The 23193-nt window shown below is 46.2% G+C and overlaps 1 protein-coding gene across 1 annotated transcript in view; it reads left to right on the top strand.

Annotated features, from left to right (window-relative positions):
* The first annotated feature begins 8662 nt into the window (after nucleotides 1-8662).
* The window catches only part of CCNYL1 (cyclin Y like 1), a 332747-nt gene continuing 318216 nt past the window's right edge, over nucleotides 8663-23193 (top strand). Inside the window, exon 1 of the mRNA XM_085648879.1 lies at nucleotides 8663-9074. Coding sequence (XP_085505005.1) covers nucleotides 8900-9074 — 175 coding nt within the window. The 5' untranslated portion in view covers nucleotides 8663-8899. The remainder of the gene's footprint in view (nucleotides 9075-23193) is intronic.

Below are 23193 nucleotides of genomic sequence, written 5' to 3'. Positions count from 1 at the left end.
TCCCACATTCCAGTTAAGCCAGCCCACAATTATTTACCCAGCGAGGCTCAGATCCCACATCAGATATCAGCAGACCCCAATAAACACGGGCACCTCCTGTTTGTAAAACAAGCCATAAAGCAGGAAGAGTCAGGTGTGAAAGAGATTAGCCGGAGGCTTGTGTGGGATGAAAAGGCTTTATGGTGTGTCAAACCCTGATGCTAATCACAGGTGGCCGTAGGACGGGGAGCTCGTGGGACCAGACTGACCTGGGGCAGCGGAGCCAAGTCGCATAGGTCACAGAGAAGTCAAATGGAAGGCGCAAGTGTTCTGAAGGCCTGTACTTGTCCTTAATGTGTAGCCTATGTGAGGGCAACCATAAGATGGCCACCGCTCCAAGATGGAACCCACGAAGTCAATGTGAAATATCGTATACACAGTGCATTTATCGATGAAACGTTATGCAAAGCACTTGTACATACCGCATTGGCCATTCGTGGTTCGCTAATACCGGAATAGGCAGGGTAGGGCCCTGCCTCCCACGCGGTCCCAAATTTTAAAGTACCACATTTCCTCCAGGAGCGCTCCAGTTTTTTGCATTCTTTCCGTAGTAGTTTTAGCTCTGGGGTGTACCTGGGTTGGCTCTTTTGGCTAGTTTCAGGGTGCTTTTTTTAGGAAGAAGAGAGTCGAGTGAGTGGGTGAGCCAGATTTTGAATTGCGTATCAGCGGTTGCTGGATCTAGTGCCGGGGGGGGGAAAAGACTGCGTAAGCCTGGCGGACCAGTCTTCAGTCGAGAGTTTGGACCAGGGTCTATCCGTGACCCGAGTTTTGTGGGGTTGAGGTGGCGGGGCGCTGGATTGCCAAGAGATAGGGACCAGGAAGTGGTCTGTCCACGGGAGTGGGAGGGGGGTGTGGTTTTAAGGTCGTTGATGTTGGTGAAAATGGGATCAAGAAGGTGACCTTTGTCATGCGTAGCCTCTGAGTTCACTAATCTTAAATCGTATGAAGTGAGGTCGAGTAGGAGATCGGACACTGTCAAATCCTGGGGGTCTCGAAAGTGGAGATTGAGATCTCCCAAGATTATGAAGTTGGGGAATGAAGTTGCCATTGAAGTGACGGTTTCTATAAGGGCGCTGGAGAACTTGGTCGGAACCCCAGGTGGGCGGTATAGGAGTAAGCCGGATAGGGAGACTGTGGGTGAGATTTGTAAAGCGAAATGGCAGCTCTCGCAGTCTTCGATGGTCCCGTTTTTTGCTCTGCAAACGTACTGCTCCCTATATATTATTGCAAGGCCACCTCCTCTGCCATGGGGTCTGTTCTGAGAATAGATTAGGTAGCCTTGGGGAAGGGTGCTGACGATGTCGGATTCTGAGTTGGGGGTTAGCCATGTTTCCGTGAGGAACAGAATGTCAATCGTATGGTCCTGTATAAGGAGGTTTATCTCTAGGGAATGTTTCGGGAGAGACCTGCAGTTCAGGAGGGCCAGTTGCAGGGCATGACGTCCCACCGTGGTGTGGGCTGAGTTACATAGATCGCAGTTGATAAAGGTTTTCTCCCCTTTTTGCGTTTTTCATGGGATTGATTGAGAGGAGGTTTCCTTGGGTGTAGCTATAGCGATCGCTGGTGGGTTTGGGCATAGAGTCTGGGCCTAGGGCCGGCTGGGCCCGGACGGGCCCAGACGGGCTTACCTTTGGCTTACCTTTGGCGCGCCCGCTGTGCGCGTCCGCTGCGCGTCCGGTTGAGGCACATTTTGTATAGGTGGGAGGGGGGCGTGGCCTTGGAAGGTGGGCGTGGCCTCACTTCCCTCTAATGGCGGCTACAAGATTTCCCAAAGCGCCGCGGCAGCGTTCAAGTCGGCTGCGCGGTGCGACTTTGGTGATGAAGGAGGGGGGGAGTGCTCAAGATCAGGTGAGTTTACACAATTAAAACAGTTTAAAATTTCTGTGCTAAGGTTATTTTCGGCGAGTGTCTCCTGGCTTCCGCCTCAGGAGCTGTCAAGGCTATTGCGTGCAGAAGAGCGGCGCGACTTATATAGCGAGGGAGGGAGGGGGGCGTGGCCTCTGAAGGTGGGCGTGGCCTCTCTTCCCTCTAATGGCGGCTACAAGATTTCCCAAAGCGCCGCGGCAGCGTTCAAGTCGGCTGCGCGGTGCGACTTTGGTGATGAAGGAGGGGGGAAGTGCTCAAGATCAGGTCAGTTCACACAATTAAAACAGTTTAAAATTTCTGTGCTAAGGTTATTTTCGGCGAGTGTCTCCCGGCTTCCGCCTCAGGAGCTGTCAAGGCTAATGCGTGCAGAAGAGCGGCGCGACTTATATAGCGAGGGAGGGAGGGGGCGTGGCCTCTGAAGGTGGGCGTGGCCTCACTTCCCTCTAATGGCGGCTACAAGATTTCCCAAAGCGCCGCGGCAGCGTTCAAGTCGGCTGCGCGGTGCGACTTTGGTGATGAAGGAGGGGGGGAGTGCTCAAGATCAGGTGAGTTCACACAATTAAAACAGTTTAAAATTTCTGTGCTAAGGTTATTTTCGGCGAGTGTCTCCCGGCTTCCGCCTCCGGAGCTGTCAAGGCTAATGCGTGCCGAAGAGCGGCGTGACTTATATAGCGAGGGAGGGAGGGGGCGTGGCCTCTGAAGGTGGGCGTGGCCTCTCTTCCCTCTAATGGCGGCTACAAGATTTCCCAAAGTGACGCGGCAGCGTTCAAGTCGGCTGCGCGGTGCGACTTTGGTGATGAAGGAGGGGGGGAGTGCTCAAGATCAGGTGAGTTCACACAATTAAAACAGTTTAAAATTTCTGTGCTAAGGTTATTTTCGGCGAGTGTCTCCCGGCTTCCGCCTCAGGAGCTGTCAAGGCTGTCAAATATCTTTAACATCTCTACTGTTTAAATTGATATGCTGCTCACAATACAGAAAAATCGGACTATATCTGTAGCATATTGATGTTATGTTTTGTAGGACGCTTGTTGTTCTGGGCGGACTCTAAACAGGAAAATACATCATATGGGGGAGGTGTTTTGGTGTGGTTAATATTGAGTATGAGATAATGCACAGTGTGTGAGTGTACGCTAAGGTAAAAAAAGTATTATACTGTAGCTCCTGTGTGGTATATCTTATTAGCATGCTCCAGGGCTGCTAAAGTCGCTAAGAGTATCCAGTAAAGCCATCGAAGACCTGCTTTCTTCCCCTTCTCCCCTTGGCAAAGACTGTGCAGAAGTGCTTTACTCCTCGACAAGAAAAAATATAGGCATGAGTGTAGGAAATACATTTTGGAATGAAGCAATTTTTGTCAAAACTTCAGCATTCTTAGTCAACCAAACTACTTTCTGTATAACTATTTCGGACTGAGATGTAGTGTACAAACTAGACGTATATTGAATCAATTTTTAGGGGTCGCGCCCTGCGTTGCAGAGCGCAGCACTGCACACGCAGGCGAGAGTCCATTTGTAGGAGGTTTAGAAACGGAGCCTGAAATCGCACACGCTTGTGCGTGTGCTTTTCCTTTTGGCTTCCGTGATTGGCCTTTGCGTGCGTGTGTTTCTGAAAGACGGCACGCAATAGGCCAAAGGTGGGCGCATTGCTCCGCCCATGGCCTATTGGTGTCTGTTAAGCGCACCAAAGGCCATGTGATTTCAATTATCGTGCCCAGACACGGGCATGATAATTGAAGCCACATGTTCGCTGTGGCGCGCGCACCACTCGCTGCGTTGTTTTTTTTTACAGTAGCGAGCGCGAAATCACATTGGTGTCCCGAAACCCTGCCATCTCTTACAAGCCATCATGGTTTGGAAATGAATGTGGCAGCAACAGATAAAACTAGAAAGAAGTGACCCAGGAAATTCAGCAAGTATGGGGGATGCTGCGAAAAACAGTCTGTAAAATAAATATCGACATAAGTTCACACCCTAAACAAGAGCAGCTGTAAATGTTTAAGTTGAATATGGTTTAATGATCTCTGGGTTCAAGCTTAAAGAAAAACACATCATGGAAATCGTTTAAACCAGAGCCAAAAAATGATAGAAATAAACACAGCTCAATGAAGCTCCGGGCGCTGGAATTACACATAGCTCCACAAACTAACAAATCATAGTGTCTGGCAGCTAGAGGCGAAATGTTAGAAGCCTGTTGAGTCGTGAACTTTGCCGTTGTCCGGTGACGGCCAGGGGCGTTCCAGAGAACAAACTACGGAGATCAGTTTGCAATATAGACTGAGAAAAAGGAGTCTCACGCCAGGAATTCTGGAACTTTCAGTGCCCAACGAAGCCTCGAGTAGATAAAAGTACAAAACAATCCAGGAATCCTGAAATGCATGCTGGCGGGTGCCGATGTATGTACAATGGTAAACTCGGCGCCGTCTCCAAATCACAGCCTTCAGTTGGCCCTGCTCTGCTGACTGATGGTAGCTTGAAAAGTTCAAATCTCAGACGTGTCTCCCCGTGAAGCACACACAAGGCATTGCACGTGGGCCGCATTGCTGAAAGTGGTGACAAGGACATTTGCTGCCTAGATGATTTGGCATTCACAGCTCAGATACTTCTCATTGTATTGCCAATGGTTTAGACCAGGTGACTGCCACGAGACACGCGCGGTATTGTATATTGATTTGACACCTAAAATCAAGAGAGCGCCACACTGTGATTCGACTCTGATGTAGTATACTTCTGGGGAAGGATATTGCTGGTACGGCCCCTTGCCAGGGCCAGGGAAATGGAGGCCAAGATGTGTATAGCATCACTGGGACGACATGTCTCACCACAACTCCCGCCTTCTGATCATAATTAAGCTGGAAATATGCATAAATGACCAATTTGCATGACCATTGTGTTCCAGCGGCAGGCAATGCAGACTGGGCCTCTATTCCCTGTAATATAATAACGTGTCACCCTATTTGATCTCTTCCATTTAATAGATTGCCAAAAGTGACAGTTTGGGCTAAAAAGATGAACGACACCGCGAAGCCTAATGTAAGGAGGTATACTCACTGGCATCGACTAATTGTTTGGAAGGGTCAGTCAGGGAGTCGAATCAGTGAGGTGGCCGCGCGCGCGGAGTGATAACGTCGGGCCTGATGGGCAAAGGTTTTTTTTGCAGATGGAAATCTGTTATTCTTAAAATTACAGGTTTTAAGACTGCAAAGGGCCCTTTGCGAAAAAAGACTTTCTGACTGGTAAAAGAGCTTTTGCGACGCCCTTTGAATTGGAAATAGGCATGGGGTGAAAGAGACGCCCTCCTCTTAATTGTCATTCAGACAGGACTCCATCAAATGTTTGTGACTATTTGTGGTCGTAAACCATCGAATAGGTGCCCACACCTCAGATATGGTGGTATCGGAGTCACAAAGTGGAGGCTGTCCAAAGTGGAACATCTTTCCCTTTGGTAATGATGTCAGCGGTCTCGAATGGGAGGAGGGCAGGGGGCCAGGGGTGGTTGGTATAACAGGCAATGATCCAGAGCACCACTGTCTGCTCTTCCAAATGTTTTCTCAAACGGGAGGCTTTTAAAACAAAAACCTTGTTTGTGAGTGGAAATACTTGAATGGAGGTGTGCTGTCGCTTGGTGGCCTCCATCCTTGCGTTTACAGCCAATCACAGGAGGTCATAAAGTATGTCATCTGTAATTAATATTACTTTTGAAGAAGTCTTAGAATGTAAGACTCTGGTCCTCTTTTCATGCCAGAGAAACACCAATGCATTCTGCTCCTACGGAAAATGTTACCCTAAAGATAGTCTGTCATTTTCTTTTTTTTAGAAGTCCTCCTTTAGTCCTTAACGCCATAAAAGCATAACCGTATCTTATTGTGCACAGGTCTTTTCATTTCTTTGTTTACCTTGGTTTTCTTTGCAAAAGCATGTTTACTGTTGTATGTGCTCAGCTTGCGTTTTCATACTGTAGTTTGGAATTCTGTCTTAGTTTGGGTCACCAAAAGCACCATGCAAGAGTTGTCGCTGTTTGCCTGGCACCTACTATGGCTCCTCTGGTGACATTGAGGTGAAATGATCATCTCCTGCTGTTGTGCACAAACTCACTGTCATGGAGTCTGAACTACAAAACAGAATGTTGCCATGAGCACTGGGACATTAGTTTAAGGGTTGATGAATTTTAACAACAGACATATTTACACTGCACTCAATGCAACATACACTCCAAATACTACTCAGTGCCACATAATTACACACCACATAATCACACTCTACTGAATGCAACATACTCTCCACACAATACCACTCAGTGCCACATAATTATATGCTACATAATTACACTGCAGTCAATGCAACATACACTCCAAATAATACCACTCAGTGCCAAATAATTACACACCACATAATTACACTCTACTAAAAGCAACATACACTCCACACAATACCACTCAGTGCCACATAATCATATGCTACATAATTACACTGCACTCAATGCAACATACACTCCAAATAATACCACTCACTGCCACATAATTACACACCACATAATTACACTCTACTGAATACAACATACACAGCCATAATCCCAATCAGTGCCACATAATTACACTCCACATAATTACACTCTACTCAATGCAACATAAATACACTCCACATAATACCACTCAGTACCACATAATCACAAGTCACAATTACACACTATTCAATGCAACATAAATACACTACAAATAATACCACTCAGTGCCACATAATTACACACCACATAATTACACTCTACTCAATGCAACATAAATACACTCCACATAATACCACTCATTGTGACATAGTTACACGCCACATAATTACACTGTACTCAATGCAACAAATACACCCAACATACTACTCAGTACCACATAATTACAAGCCAGATAATTACACTCTACTCAATGCAACATAAATACACTCCACATATTACCACTCAGTGCCACATAATTACACGCCACATAACACTCTATTCAATGCAACATAAATACACTCCATATAATACCACTCAGTGCCACATATTTACACTCTACTCAATGCAACATAAATAGACTCAACATAATACCACAGTGCCACATAATTACACGTTACATAATTAAACCCTATTCAATGGAAACTAAATACATTCCACATAATACCGCTGTGGCACATAATTAAGACACCACATAATTACACTCAACTCAATGCAACATAAATACACTCCATAAAATACCACTCAGCGCGACAGTTACACGCCACATAATTACACTCTACTCAATGCAACATAAATACACTCTGCATACCACTCAGTACCACATAATACCACGCCACAAAATTAATCTCTACTCAATGCAACATAAATACACTCCACATAATACCACTCAGCGCCAAATAATTACACGCCACATAATTGCACTCTACTCAATGCAACATAAATACACTCCACATAAATGCACTCTATACCACATACCATCAATAAACATAAATGCACTCCACACCATGACACAATTTCCCTAAGCATAATTTCACTCAACACCACAATTCCAGGCCACACAATCCAACTCCACACATTTCCAATCCACACCGCATAATTACACACCAAACAACATATTTCAGCTCCAGAACACAACAATCCACAACGTACCTCCGATCCATACCATATAGTGTCACCACCTGAGCACCAAACATCATTCACCACCACCATTTTGCATCAGCGCACCACATAAGCATCACATCAGTCTGCCCTTGGAATCTGGCATCTGTCGATTCTCCCCTAGTGTCCGTCCGCCGCTCGTGTTCTAATTAAATTACTGTTTTCCAACCTCCACTTCCCCATTATTTATGTCCTGCTCCCCCATAACAATTTTTTTTATAACAAACGCGCATGAGAACAGGCAGGAAGAAGTTGCCAGCAGTGCAAGTACAAAAAAACTAGAAGACATTTTTTATGTTAAAATCTTTTTTTAATCAGGTTTTTCCGTTGTATATAATGTCGTCTTCGTTTGTATAAAGGTAACAAAATGCTTAACACTTTTTAGGTCTCGCCTGACCCAGCGCATGCGCCGGTCTGGCGAGACTTATTGAGAGGGCTCCAAAAAGTGCTACCAGGCCAGCCTAGAGCTACAGTGCATGTGCGCGGGCGCCCACGCTGCGCTTTACCGCAATTACTTTCACTTTCGCGGCCGCTTTGATGTTTGATCGTGATCGCGATCACTTTCGCAGCCGCAGGGCCGCTTTGCATAGCCAATAGGTCTCGCTTTTGGGACCTTATAAGTATTTAGTTATGCAACTGTTGCATGGCTAAACACTTATAAGGTCCCAAAGGCGAGACCTATTGGCTATGCCAATGCTTGTTATTATAACTTTTCAACATAATGCTCAGCAGCCACAATGCTCTACAACATCAAGGCCAAAAGTTCTGGCTAAACGTAAAAGGTCCCAAAGGCGAGACCTATTGGCTATGCCAATGCTTGTTATAAAATTTCAAGCATATCTGAAGTATGTATTAAAATCAGTGGATTCTTAAATACTTTGTTCTCTGAGAGGAATAAGGACTCGTCGATGTGTAATATAATCGATAGGTTTTACGTCTTGTTTGCCTATTTATGAAAAACCTTTATGGTCAGGTAAAATGTAGTGTTGCATTTCTTTCAACGCTCAGGCACCTTAACAAATATGGCCTTCTAGTACACGTCTTGCCGACCGTTTTTGTCCTTCTTCTAATGGCTCATGCTTCTAATGCGCGACGTTAACATAAAAAACGGACTCAAAAATGTGTGTTTTCCGCAAATCCCTCCTTCCAGTCCTATGTCTCTTTCGAGTGATCCCAGGCATCCGCACCACCCGCCCGCTGTAGCCTTTCACTCCTGCTAGAGCGTTCGTGCCGGTGCTGCTATGAGGCTGTAATCGTGGTGCTGGGGAGGAACGCGCAGAGCCGGCGAGCGGCGGAGCCCACGGGGGCAACGCTATGCCGGCCTTGAGGGAGGCCTGAGCATTTCTCCGTCCCCAGCGTCATGGGGAATACAGTGACCTGCTGCGTTTCCCCAGATGGAAGTCCCCGACTGAGCCGGGGGGCTGGGGGAGCAGCTGACCGACGGGGAGAGGCCTACCGGGAGCAGGAAGAGGGGATAGGAGAGGCGGACCCAGGGCCACACCTGCAGCACATCAGCGACCGCGAGTTCCCCGAAGGTGAGTTGTGACTTCCAGAAGCACACCTTCCTTAACTAATCCCCATAAATACTAAGCCAATAACAGTCATTCAAAACTGGCCAGTTTATAGGGTTATCTATGTTTACCCTTCCCCCCCCCCCCCCCAAATCAATTGAAGGGTCTGATCCCGTTTCACTAAATCTTCTGCAGAGGTGAGTATGTGCTGCTTTCGTAGGTCCCCTAGTTGTAGTTACATTGGCAAATCCAGTAGGACGGGCTTTAATGTGATAGACAGCATTTGTGCATTTACACAGCCAGATGTATTTAATTTTGTTGATGGTTTCTTTTTTCCATTGGATTTTTTGGGTCTATATTTATTTACTTGAAGCTATGCACACATCTTTCAGGCTGTATATATAAAACTGTCAAACGTTACCTTATTGTATAATATATACTTTGAGACTCAAAGTTGACATTCACATCATATAAAGCACCAATATATTGTTTTGTTATTGCAAAGAAGTTGGGTCTGCCAAGCACATAGAAGAGCCTCTGGTTTCTGGCTTGAACCTATTAGGAGAAAGTCTGTCTTGGTGCAATTGACGCAGGCCACTGCTTTCATCCAGGATTCAGTTTCCCCCCCCCCCCCCCTTTCTTTTAAATAGCATAGAAGTCCTCTCCGGGGCGTTTTTTCTCTGATAAATCTGTGTCATTTGCATATGAGTTAGGCTGCTGACCCTGGCTATTATGATTGAGAACAGCAGCTTAAAAGTACGTCGAAAATAAGCGATGATACTCTTGATGTGTAGTACCTCTTTATGAAAGTTGAATTTTTGTAATCTCAACTGAGTTATCATTCTTAAAGTAACATATGTGGCGATGCAAACAATATAGGAAAAATAAACTACTTCACGTGGAGGGCGCTGAAACCAATCGAGTCTAATCATTACATGAAATAAGGTGCCAAAACTTTTTAGGATGAGGTGGAATCTGAATGTCTCGCTTAATCTTGGCATATTGTGGGAGTAAAGGAAACTCAACGAATAATGGGATATGACTGCATACCGTTTTATTAACTCAAAATTAAATTGTAGTTGAAAAGATTTATTGTACTGTGAGAGAAAGGTTGGAAATCCACAAACCGGATAAATTAACACCTCTTTAACGCTAAAAGTGACACATTTTATTCCTGTAGGAGGTGCTTATTTCCACAGACATTACATGTATATTAACTGGGAAATCCCGTTTTGGTACCTCACAAGACTCGAGCTGAACAGTGGCTAATGCAAAGCTGCTGTAAGCATTTTTTGAGTAACCATTTTAAAGTATGAATATGTTTTTAGTAATCACAATACACTTGTGCAGTACTGAAACAGCAGACCTTTTTAAGTAAGGGCTCTTTACATCACAAATCTATTCTTTAATATAGTCGGAGCCAGGCAAAATTGTTACCAGTCAGAAGCTGCCTAGGAAACTCGTTTTACCATTAAGTGCCCATGAAAAAAGAAATGCAATAGAATGCTTCCAGAGATTGCAAGAGATATGTAGAGCGTTATGGGGATTTTCTTAATTTAAGTGCTGAGGAAAACTAAGATTTGAAGGAAAGTTTAATGTGCATATATACTTGATAACACCCTCCTAGCCACAGTAAATAAAATCGTTATGACATCCATGCATCATCGTTCAGTCGCCCTACTCCGCAGTGTTGGTTTCTCCCTCCTTTTTATTTTTTTTAATTTTTTTTTTAGGTTGAGCCTTCGAAGCGCATGATGTATTCAGTATGTGGGCTTTCATTACGTCCCCCGCTACTTTTGGTTAAGGAAAGCGTCACTCGCAAAAGCTTGCTTCTCAATGATGTATTTGCCGTCTATGTTCCACCTTCTCGTGTCTTGCTCCTCCCATGGCGAATTGGACTATTATGGGTATCCTTTCTCAAAAGATTTTTGCCCTCTGTGTTCACGCACTCTTTGGTCGTTCGCAGTTCAGCTGTCCAGAGCAGTCGGTCACTAGGCACAGAGAGGCAAGCCAGGCACTTAAAAAAAAAAAATGTAGCACAAGCACTTCTCCTGAGTGATTGTGTTTAGGTGTTGTTTCAGCTCTGCGCCCGTTTGACTTGCGACACTTTCTCTTTTATCCAAAACTCGATGTTTGTGTTGCTTTATTCTGAGGTGCTTTGATGCTTTTAGTGTTACTGTTTTGTGACTTCAGGAACATTAAGGAAATGTTATGGTGAAATTGGATTACATTCACAATGTTTATTTCTGAGCGCAAGGGTTGCTTCATTTCCGTTGCACCATCCAGTTGGTCCTTTTGTTGGTGCTTTCATGACGACATGATGAAGAAGCTGGAAACCTTTGGCACATTCTCTTTAAAGGCACTGCATGTCAGCGACTGGTTAGCCGCTTAGACCTACGAGCGCTTTAGATCTCCAAGCTCCTTGGTGGGTGCAGCAGTTAGAACTCATGGAGTAGAAGGTCTAACTGAAAAGGAAGGGGGGTGTGTTTGCGTGCACGTCGGTCGCCATCAAACTCTTAAGATGAGGGGCAGGACTTTCTTCTTCTCCGCCCCTTACAGCAGAACTCTTCCCCCCCCCGCCTGTTTCCAGTGTCACTGTGTGCAGAGCCATGTATGAGAAATCCAGTCAGCACTTGGTGTTCTCTGGCAGCCTCAGTCAACCCTAGCGGAGTCTAACCCAAGTCGCCTGAATATCAGTCAATCAATCGGGGGTATTGTCAGCGCTCTACTCACCCGTGAGGGTCCCAAGGCGCTGGGGGGGAGGGGGGGTGGGAGGGTCGGGAGAGGTTTGTTGTGTAGCTCCGTTCAGTCTATGAGCCAGGTCTTGAGCGTCTTCCGGAAGATGTTCAGAGAGGGGGAGCACCTGATGTTAATTGGGAGCCCGCTCCATGTCTTGGCTGCGATGTAAGTGAAGGTTCTTCCGCCTGTACTGGCTTTGCAATTGTGAGGGGCGAGGACGGCGGATCGGAGGTTTCTCCTGGGTATGTGGAATGAGATTCTCTCGTTGAGGTATTGGGGCCAGTGTTGTGGAGGCATTTGTAGGCGTGGGTGAGTATCTTGAAAGTGATTCTCTTCTCAATGGGGAGCCAGTGTAGGTTCCGCAGATGTTGGGTGGTGTGTTGGTGTCGAGGGATGCCGAGGATGAGTCTGGCTGCGGTGTTCTGTATGGTCTGGAGTTTGCGGAGCAGAGACTTGTTGATCCTGGCATAGAGGGTGTTTCTGTAGACTAGTCTGCTGGTTGAGTGCGTGGGTAACTCCCTTCCTTGATTCGGGGAGGGGGTTCCATTTGAAGGTCTTTGGGAGGATGCAGAGGGTGTTGAAACATCTGGAGGTGACGGCATTGACCTGTCGGGTCATGGAGAGGGAGGAGTCTAGTATGATGCCGAGGATTCGGGCGTGGTCCGTGGGGGTTGGGAACTGCTGAGGGAGGATGGCCACCAGGTGGTGTTCCATGCAGAGGGGGAGGGTCTGAGGATGAGGACCTTTGTCTTCTCTGAGTTGAGCTTCAGGCAGCTGCTGCTCATCCAGGATGCAATGTCCTCCATTCCTTCCTGGAAGTTGCGTCTGGTGGTGACTGGGTCCTTGGTGATGGAGAGGATGAGCTGGGTGTCTTCGGCGTAGGATACTATGCTGAGTCCATGCTGTCTGACGTTGACGGCGAGAGGGGCCATGTAGATGTTGAAAAGCGTGGGGCTGAGTGACTATCTTTGGGGTATTCCGCAGTTGATTTCTGTGTGTTTGGAGAGGAAAGGTGGCAGTCTGATTCTTTGGGTTCTGCCGGTGAGGAACAAGCGGATCCAGTCGAGGGCTGTACCTTGTATGCCGGCATAATGGAATCTGACTGTGAGTGTGCGGTGGGAGACGGTGTCGAACGCTGCCGAGAGGTCGAGTAGGATGAGGGCTGTGGTGTGACCTTGGTCGAGGAGGGTGCGGATGTCGTCTGTGGCAGCGAGTAGAGCGGTCTTGGTGCTGTGGTTGCTGCAGAATCCGGATTTGGAGGGGTCGAGGATGGAGTTTTCCTCAATGAAGTTGGTTAGTTCTGTATTGACTTTCTTGTCTGTGACTTTGGCTACGAAGGGGAGTAGGGAGATGGGTCGGTAGTTCTTGAGGTCTGTGGGATCTGCCGAGGGCTTCTTGAGCAATGGTTTGACTTCTGCGCGTTTTCAGTCGTCGGGAAAGATGCTGTTCTTGAAGGTGGCGTTGATGGTGCGTCGCAGTTGGGGAGCGATGGCGGTGGTGGCTCTGTGAAAGATGTGCAGAGGGCATGGTTCCGTGGAGGCTCCTGAGTGGATGCCTTTCATGGTCGACGAGGTGTCTTAGGTGGTGACTGGGGTCCAGGAGGAGTTGGTGGGCTGGCCGGCATTGCTGGAGTGGGAGGAGGTTTCAGAATCAGGTGTCTGTTCGTTGAAATTGTCGTAGAGGCCCTTGATTTTCAGATGGAAGAAGGATCTGAGCTTGTTGCAGAGTTCCTGGGAGGGGGTGATGTCTGTGGTCTTGCTGGGGGGCTTTGTGAATTCCTGCATGACGCTGAAAAGTTGTTTGGAGTTGGTGAGAATCTTGTTATGGATGAAGGTCCTTTTTGTGGATCTGATGCGGTGGTGGTATTCTGTCATGGCGTTCTTGTAGGTGGGGCGGTCTTCTAATGTTTTGCTGTTTCTCCAATTCTTTTCGAGACGTCTGCAGGTGTGTCTGGAGGTCGGCGGTGAACCAGGTGGCCTTCCTGGGGCTCTGTCTGTCGGGGATACGCAGGGGTGTGAGCTCGTCTGCTCAGTTGGATATCCATCTGTGGAGTTCTTTGGCTGCGAAGTTGGCGTCGGGCGAGGTGGTAGGGACGTCTCGTTTGAGGGTGGAGTTGAGCTGCCCCTCAGTGACTTTGCTCCAGTTTCTTCGTGGAGGGCGCAGTGCAGGTTTGGACGGCTGGGTTTGTTGCTGTGGAAATGTACGCTGTGGTGATCCGCCCAATGGAGTTGTGTGGTGTGGCTGAAGTGGATGTTGTTCCCTCCTGCGAAGATGGGGTCGAGGGTGTGTCCTGCCTTGTTGGTAGGCCTGATGACGAGCTGTTTCAGTCCGATGTTGACGAGGTTGTCCAGGAGGGTGGCGGAGGCAGCAGTGGCGGAAAAGGGCAGCGGAAAAACGGGCAAGGAGGATCAGAGGAAGTGCACAGGCAGATGTGAAAATAAGAAAAGCACAGTAATCACTGTAATGACACCAATGAAAGCACAGGCAAAACGAAAAGAGAAATACAGACGCAAATAAACACGGGAAAGACATCAATCTGAGGGCACAGACAAACGCCAGGGTTCAGGAGATCACAATACAGGGAATGATACCGATACCAGACTCGAACCACTAACTGCGCTGAGTATGTGGCAGCAGCACAACCGCAGAGCTACAGGGGCGGAGAGCAGGGACACTCGCCCGAAGGTCAGAGGTTCTGCTCAGGCACTCCTATAGCGGCCACCATTAAATAGGGGAGGGAAGCGGGAACGACAAGTGGGGGGGGAGGGGTCACGGGGGCGGCAGCAGCAGCGGCAGGAAAGGGCAAAGGAAAAACTGGCAAGGAGGACCAGAGGAAGGGCACAGGCAGAAGTGGAAATAAGAAAATCACAGGAATGACACCAATGCAAGCACAGGCCAAACTAAAAAAGAGAAATACAGGTGCAAATAATCACGGGAAAGAGAAAAAACGGAGGGCACAGACAAACGCGAGGGATCAGGAGATCACAATACAGGGAATTATACAGATACCGGGCTCGAACACCTAACTGCACTGAGTAGGTGGCAGCAGCACAACCATGGAGCTACAGGGGCGGAGAGCAGAAACACTGGCCCGAACGTCAGAGGTACGGTGCAGCACTCCATTCTCTTCCTGGTGCACAGATCCAGCGCCTCCACAGGGTCATAAAAACAGTGGTCAGTGTTTCTGAACCACCCTTTTACAGCAGACGAGAGGCTGGGCCTGATGAAAGGAGTCTGTGTCCTGTGCAGGGGGTTACCTCCTCCAACCACGCACACCAGAGGGAGTTTTATCTGGGGTGATCTGTGCAGATAAACCAGGGTAGGGTTGTTTGTGGGGAAAGATGTAGCCAGCTCAGATTCACACCATCTCATATCTGCAGAGGGAGAGGAGACAAACACCCTGGCCCCTTATTTATTTGGTGGGCAGTTAATTATTAATATACAGCAGAGCTACCTTCTACGGTGCAGCAGGCAACCCACCCCCTCTCCTCTGTGAAACGGTAACTATGATATCTAACACAGATCAAAATAGCGTAGTGCTGCCGTTAGAGTGGCCTTGCAGCGCTGTTGTAGTGCGGGCAACTTCACTCCCTGATCTCCTGCATATCACAACCGCAAGCCTGTTTTCTGGTTCTGTTGGACAGGCGCATCAGAAGTGTTGAATGCAATTAATTAGGCGGTTTTCAAGCACTTGTTTTGTCGTGTAACGGTCAGAGGTGTTTGCAAGGCTGGAATGGGCAACAATAGCCTCAGTAAGATTAAAAAAAACCACTGTGGTGTCTTGGTGTGTATGTATGTGATGTTCATCAAGTCACATGTCATCTGGGAGGACTGCTAGTCCTAAGTGCATTAATCAAATTGGTATATGTGTCTTTGGCAATGCCCCCTCTAAATACCTGCATCCACCCATACATTCATTCACAATGAGACATGCGTATGAAGACGCTACAGCTCTTCGCACAGCTACTATACGAGACTCTACAATGCAGCGGGCAAGGAAAGGAGCAAGTTGTTAAAGGTGTAGATTCGTAAAGTATTTTAGAAAGTCCTCTAAATTTGAACACTCTTCCTAAACAGTTGTCGGTTAGGATTTTATTTATATTGTGCCTGCAGTCAGGATGTGACTATTCACACTAAAGTACCTAGGGTCTGAAGTAGAGGCTCAAGTTTCCGTTGACCTGTCTGCTGTTGCACATTATTTCTTCATGTATTTAAACCCCGGAGTATTTATATATTTGATACTATCATGCAAAACCTAGTGTGTGGAAGCTTACCAGTGATTTGTTACTCTGGTGTCTTGCGCTACATGCGGTGCATTTTTTAATGCCTATAAAAATACACAGCCTCTTTATGCGTCAATAACCTTTCTCTCTTTCTCACACACTTACTGCTGCTCTCTAGAGTTCATTCACCACTTCATGCACAAACTACCTATCCCTCTCAATCTTCCTTTCTATCTATTCTCTACAGCTCTCACTCCTATCTATTTACCATGTCACATAATTCCACTACACAAATACAATAAACACCACACAACTCAGACCCACACAATTCAACAACTAACAATTCCAATTAAAGCCACATAATTCCAATACAAACAACATATATTCACTCCGCTGCAAACAAAAAAACATAAGTAATAAACATTGTCATTTAGATTGCCAATAGCTCTAACTTCCACAAATGCAAGACTGATTGCATTGCAAATGCTTGTTTTTTTGGGGGGGTCTTTGCTTCTGGACGTAATCTCCGCCACACAATCACCAGAGCCAAGTAAGAAAGCATCCAGCCTTGGAGAAAGGACTGGAGATTTGAGAAACTCCTGTTGAACGGAAGGCCCAAAGTGAAAAGAAAAGGTGGCTTCCAGGAAACGGGCTTATTAAGTAGTGTAAATAACCATAGAAGATCAGTCACTCTTTGAGAGTGAGGGAAAAGTATTCTTGCCTCTTTGTCCTAAATAAAATAGATTTTGTCTGTGCTTAAGCTAGGAAAATCCCAATTTACAAATGGGTCCACGTGGCTGCATGATAGGTTTGCAGTAAACGTGTCTGAAAACTATTATGTAGTGCAGTGGTTACCAAACTTATTCAACCCGCGGCTCCCATGACAAATTGGCCATTGCCTGTGACTCCCCACTGTTACTTTTTTGGAGGGTGGCGTGAATGTAAGCCCGGCTTTGGGAGTACTTGCTTTTTTGTCACCCTGAAAATATTTGGGATGAAGCTGATGAAGGTATTATAATCCTATATGCAGGGTGTTTTTGTATTCCTAAAATGGCACCTCTAGTAACATATTCCCAGTTACACTTCTTTGGCCATGCATTTTTTAGAGTACCCTCAATTTTTTTTATCCCACTTACAGTTCTAGATAGCACCCCTATGCATGTAGGCCCCATTGCCAAAGTGTTTCTGCACTTGAAGAATATTTGCTTGCACTTCCATTTCTACCCGTGTCTTACGTGCCAACACACCTGTCTCAGCAGGGTGACTCTCAAATTTTTAAACCACATATAGCTTTTTGTTTTTTGCTGTGTCTTTTCTTGCTTCCAAATGTTGGCATTATGCAGTGTATGGTGTTTTACTCTCCTGTGCTCAAGGAGAGAGCATGCATGTCTGGAAATGTGTGTACTGGAAGTACCTATAATTCAAGTAAAAATGTAAATACTTAATAATATTTAGTATGTTTAATAGAAAGGAGAACTGCACTTTGCTGATAACTTGCATTGGTGTAAAATGCATTTGGAAAAAAACAAAACTATTAACCAGTCTAACAAAATAAATCCGGCATCTTCCGCGTACTTTGGGAGTGTTGGAACATGGGGATCCAGTGAAATTTGGAGGTCATCTCCCTCGATATGCCATCAATTAAGCACTAAGTTTACAGCTTTAGGCATGTCACTTACACATCATCGACATCATGCGTTTAAGTCTAATTAGTTTAACTGAAGCCAACAGACCCTTCAACATTAGTTGCATTAAAGTTCTTGGTGCGTGGCTCCCCTGGCTAGGTTTGTCGGATCCCCAGGGAGCCACAGTGCACAGTTTGGGAACCACTGATGTAGTGTATAAAAAACATAATCTATGATGGCTCCTCTGTGGCAAAAATTGAGAGAGACTGGGCAACAGAGGTTGAAAGCAAGAGGCAATCAGTAAAATGATTAGATTTGAAGCAGAAGGGGGTGTGTGGTAGTTACGTAAACAGACACTATATTGAGAAAGTCAGTGTTTATAAAGTGAAAAAACATTTTCATTGCAACTTTATTTACATAGTAACTAATGCATTTCACAGCATTTTAAATACAGAAGTGTTGTCACATTTGTTTACATTTTTTTAAACTCTACATTCTCCCATTTAATTGTGTAACTTGCAGTGCTCATTGCACATCCCAAGGAGTGAACAAAATGACCACTTCAACCCTTTTAAGACCCGACTTGTGAAACCAGCAAGCAAGGGTTGACCAGACTGGATTTTGCTGTCTCTGAAAGGAGATTGGAAATTGATCAGAAGATTAGGTCTTAACAGGATTTGTCCTCTAAAGGCGTTTCTCAAGCAATCTGCAACTTAAGGTAGATAGAGTGGAGGATAAAGTGTTAAATGACCGAGCAAGAGGCCTTTGTGGTCCTGACCAAAATGTAGGTCCGATGTTTTCATAACCTGATATCTTTGTAGAAAGGTGGTGAAAAAATATAATCACTTCCTTTTACGAAACCACTGTACTCGATGTTGCCAGAGAGCCACCAGCTCGCTTTCTGCATCAATACTTGTGCAGTCTGCCCACCAGGTCCTTGGTGCTAGGAGGACTATAAGGCAGCTGTTTTAATTTCTACTTTTTCCTGCTAGTTATCCTGGTAGTGTAAGTAACTTACTGGCCCATCAGTGTTGTGCAGTAAGGGACGGAGGAGAGTGTTATGCTTTGTCGTGCCTGGTTTACAGCTGTTCCTGGACTCTGCTTATTTACAGTGATTTCCAAGTCTAATTAAGTTGCCTTTGGGTCAGTATTTATCATCTTGTCTGTTTGTACTTTGGTGTAAGAGCTGGTGGCTGAAGGGGCAGGATTTAATAGAAATGCAGTAGCCCTAGGTAATTCCATTCAAATATTTCTAAGTGGTGCCTTCTCCCATTAAATTCTTCCTAAGCAATGGAGCTTTGTGAAACAGACAAGTGAACGGAACACATGTACAAATTAAGCTGCCTTTGGCTAAAGTGGTGCAGATCACCAGTTAGTGAGGCATACCGGTATGAACAATTATGTTATGTTACAGTTTCTAAAGGGCATGGCTTCCCAGAAATGGGTGTCCCAGCCCTTACAGGGTTTGTCAATCAAAAAGTGTGCTGATTATACAAAAAGGTGAGCCTTCAGTTTGTTTCTGAAACAAAGCAAGTTGTTGTTGGTTCTGAGATGACTATGAAGGGAGTTTCAAAGCTTTGACACTAAATAGGCAAATGACCACCCTCTGCTTCTTGCTCTTTTGATTCTAGGAATAGCCAGTAGGGAGCGGTTGATTGATCTTAGCTCTCTTGCATTGTTATGCGGGGTAATGAGATGACTGAGAATGTGTGGCCCATGAGCATATTTTACCTCCTGTTCAATGCATAGAGGTATATTGGGAATAGCTGTTGCTCTGTATTTTGTACTAGTGAAATTGACAATCTATGGGTCCAAGGTAAGTGTACAGATGATTGTATCTCGTAAGTGTACATTAAGCCATAGGAAAGAGTGGATGCCTCATACTACTTTGTCATATCTTACTATAGAGAGGCTGATAGTTTGTAGCAGCAGGTTCAATTCTTAAGGCAACAAAACGGTTAGCCTATACTCTGGAGAATGGTGTAAATGTAGTGGCAGTACACCCTTACTTGGAGTGCTTATTTTCTTTCTATGGTGTGTAGTTTGCTCTGTTTTGCTTTGTTTTCATGTGTGCCTGTTTGGCAGGTTGCTTCCAGGCTGAATGTTGTCCATCAAGGCACAGTGTGGATATGCACAATATGGTTGGACAACTTTAGGTTGCCTTCATACCCTTGTGGACGTGATAAAAAGCATGGCTATTTTCCACCAGATCCTTCCCTGTGTCTGGTGGGATATTAAATGTACATCTTTCTCACTGCCTTACTAGTTTCTGCCTACCATTGTATCTGAGCCCCAGAGCACCCTCAATTTCTGCTTGGCTAGATGTCCGCAAGCAACCCTAAAGAGTTTGGATAAGCTTTTCTTGGTATTGGTTGTATGGAATAGATAAAACTCTTGATCAATTGATGCTGTTCGTGCTATTCTAAAGCTTTGCATAAGCACATGCAGATACACTCTGGCCTATTTTGAAAAGTGACTACAAACAGTATGTCAGATAACAAATACATTCCTAATTCACACTGAAGCAATTGGCAGGGCCCAAAATCTAGTAAATACACGCTGATCTTAAGTTTTACTGTAGAGATATTATTCCTTCATTAAATTAAAAAGAAATTGTAAAGGCCAATTCCATTAAATACATGCACTCGGTTGAAGCGGTGCATACTTGGAATACCACACATTTTCGTTATTCTTTATTTGTATTGTATGGCAACCCAGATTAATTTCTGACGTAAAGCCGTTCGTCAGGAGGAACGTAAACCAAATTGTTATGCCATGTAAATCTAGAGCAAAAGAAACAAAATTCTTGTTAAAATTGTGTGTTGGAGTGCTACCAGAAACGGAAACAGTTGGAGCTCTGTGGGTGCATACTCTTGTAAAACGGGTTCAAAATCCATTAAAAGATGAGAAGCTAAAGAGCTTAAAAAAAGGGACATATCACCTGAAGTAACATTAAAAAAGTATGTTTGCAGTAAATCTCATCATCCAAGCAGTAATTAACGTATCTATCAACTCCTTACTGCAATGTAATATTAAATATGGTAGGATGCTTACTCAATGTGTAAAATATATTATCGGATCCAAACGATGTTCTCCTGAGACATCACTGGCATGTGTTTACAGCTCGCTTCATGTGAGCTTTAACCCCTTCGCTGCTAGGCCTTTTCCCCTCCTGTGCTAAGCCTTTTTAGGTCTCGACCTTGCTATCGCGTAAGCGATTGCAAAGCGAGACTATTGTAAGGGGGTTTGAAAAGTGCTCCCAAAAAGCGGATTGCATGGCTAGCACGCGCACAATCACGCACATCGTGCCGCCATGCAATCCGCCTTTTGGGAGCACTTCAAAGGGTCCGCTCCCCCGCCCCCAAGCGCGCGCGCAACACGCTCCGCCGCGTCACAAATTTGCTTTCACTTTCGCGGCGGACGCGAGCGTCCGGACCACTTTAGAAGCCGGGCTTGTTTATTATTATTATCTTTATGCTGCTTTCTTTCTAGAAGTGATTCAAGTAAATGAAAATAATATGTTTTACGTGTAGGTAATCCCTGTCTTTATACTTCAGTCGTTTTACTCTCCATCAACAATTCTTGTTAAAGTAAGCACTTTTGATATATATCACAGTACTTCTTGTTCCCCCTTTCAGCCGAACGTTCAGACTCCAGATAACGCACCCACTTTGCTAACGAACAACAGTAGATGGACGAGACCACGAGTAATATTTTTCATTTTCACAGATCGCTCGCACATTTGTGATCATTCACAAGACTGTTTGTGATCACGGCTGAGGTGTCGCCTTCACTAGAAGCCTGTGGGCGCTGCAGGAAGCGCTTGTTTCTACTGATGGCGGAAACGCGCCGGCGCTCTCTTTGCACTCACTGCGCCCTCCCTGAAGCAGGGGCAACTGCTGCTCCCATTCACCAGTGAGAAGTGCTAGATAGCGCCTAGAGCGGGGGGGGGGCTCTCGCTCAAAAAAACGGCACCAAGCACGCGTTTGTGTCAGCCTCCAGCAGGCCCTGCGCCTAGAACATAAAGGCGCTATATGGTGAGTGTAGCAGCCTGCCTCTGGGCGACGTGCTAGTTTCACCCCCCCCCCCCCCCCCCACACACTTCATTCTCGTGGTCCCTGTCTATAAATCGTGCGCCACGAATCAGTGGCGTTTAGTTCGGCACGGTAGACTTGCTTTGTGCAGCATCAGACATGTACCTTTCAAAACCCTCGCAGCATTAGGAGACCTACTGTGCACATAGTTTCAGTGCCTCAATGCGAGAGCTGCATGATCTAGGGTCGGAGGTGAAGCCACGTGACCCAGGAGGGTGTGGGGAGGGGGGCACTGCGTCTGCACATGTGAAGCAAGCCTCGCAGCAGGCACACACACACATCGAGCGAGGCTCTTGGGACGCCGACCTGGAAGAACTGAGGCTGAAATTAAAGCACAGCCCCAGGCCGATCCTCGCAGGCTGATCACGGTTTATAAGGGACACCCCATTATTCTTAAGACCTGGTACTCCTATCATCATCCTCTAGAGTCTATTCGTAATTTGCTTGCAGGTCGTGAATTTGCAAAATCCCGAAGGGTCTGGGGTTTGACACCGTGCATGGTTGCAGAACTCTCCCGTTAGAAACCCTTTGTTGCACCTGGCATCACATCAGAGATCCACACGCTGGACCTTTTGGGCCAGCAGAGATCTCATGTTTTTAAACCTCATCCCGGACATGTCCTAAATGCAAAGTGAAGAAATTCCTGACAGATGAAGTTCTTCTAATGTACCACAGAATGGAAACGACTCCTACTTTGAGGGGCGTTAATAGTGTATTAAGGCCCTTAGGCTTACAGGGCAACATAAATATAAAAGAGCAGCTTCACACTCTGGTGCTGAGCACGGGTCATTGGGGTCATCTATCTAGAGCCCGTGCGCCTCATTTCCTTAAGGCCCCCGTTCTTGGGTTATCACGCACGAGAGGAGCCCTGCTGCCGAGGCGCACAAAACGCGTTCCCTTGCAATGACATTTCTCCTCAATCAGTCTTCTCCCCCTTACAGTCATTTATTCTTATCTGCAGTGCTTGAAATTGAAAAATAGAAGTGCAGGTACTCTGTAACAGAGTACCTGCTTGTTTCTGAAAAGTGCCGGTACTCAACAATCAAAAGTATTAGGTCACTCTTCAGAAGTGCCGGTACTCACCCTCTCAAAATAAAAAAGTGCCGGTACTCCGTACCGGACAGTACCGGCCCATTTAAAGCACTGCTTATCTGCCCCTGCCTCCAGTTTTCTCTCTCCTTCTCCCTCCCCCGTTTCTCCGCCCCTCTCAGAAGGGTATGCCTTTCTCTCCATCTTTCTACCCCGTCTCTCCTTTCATTTCATGGCACCGCCATTGCCAGCGTGTTCTCTTCCACCTCTCTTTGAACGGCTGCCTATGGCGCAGAAGCTCTGCGAGTGTTTCTCTCCCCCCTCTGTCTTTTCTCACTCCTTCCCTCCTCCTCCTCTTTTCCATTTACTCTCCCCCCCTCCCCCCCCCGCCAATCTTCACCACCGCTACCCCCTACCAGTCTGACGGCGAGAG

This window comes from Triturus cristatus, chromosome 3_2 (assembly GCF_964204655.1).
Source record: "Triturus cristatus chromosome 3_2, aTriCri1.1, whole genome shotgun sequence".
NCBI lineage: Eukaryota > Metazoa > Chordata > Amphibia > Caudata > Salamandridae > Triturus > Triturus cristatus.
Note: the sequence above shows the minus strand (reverse complement) of the source record. Positions and strands in the feature narration are given on the sequence as shown.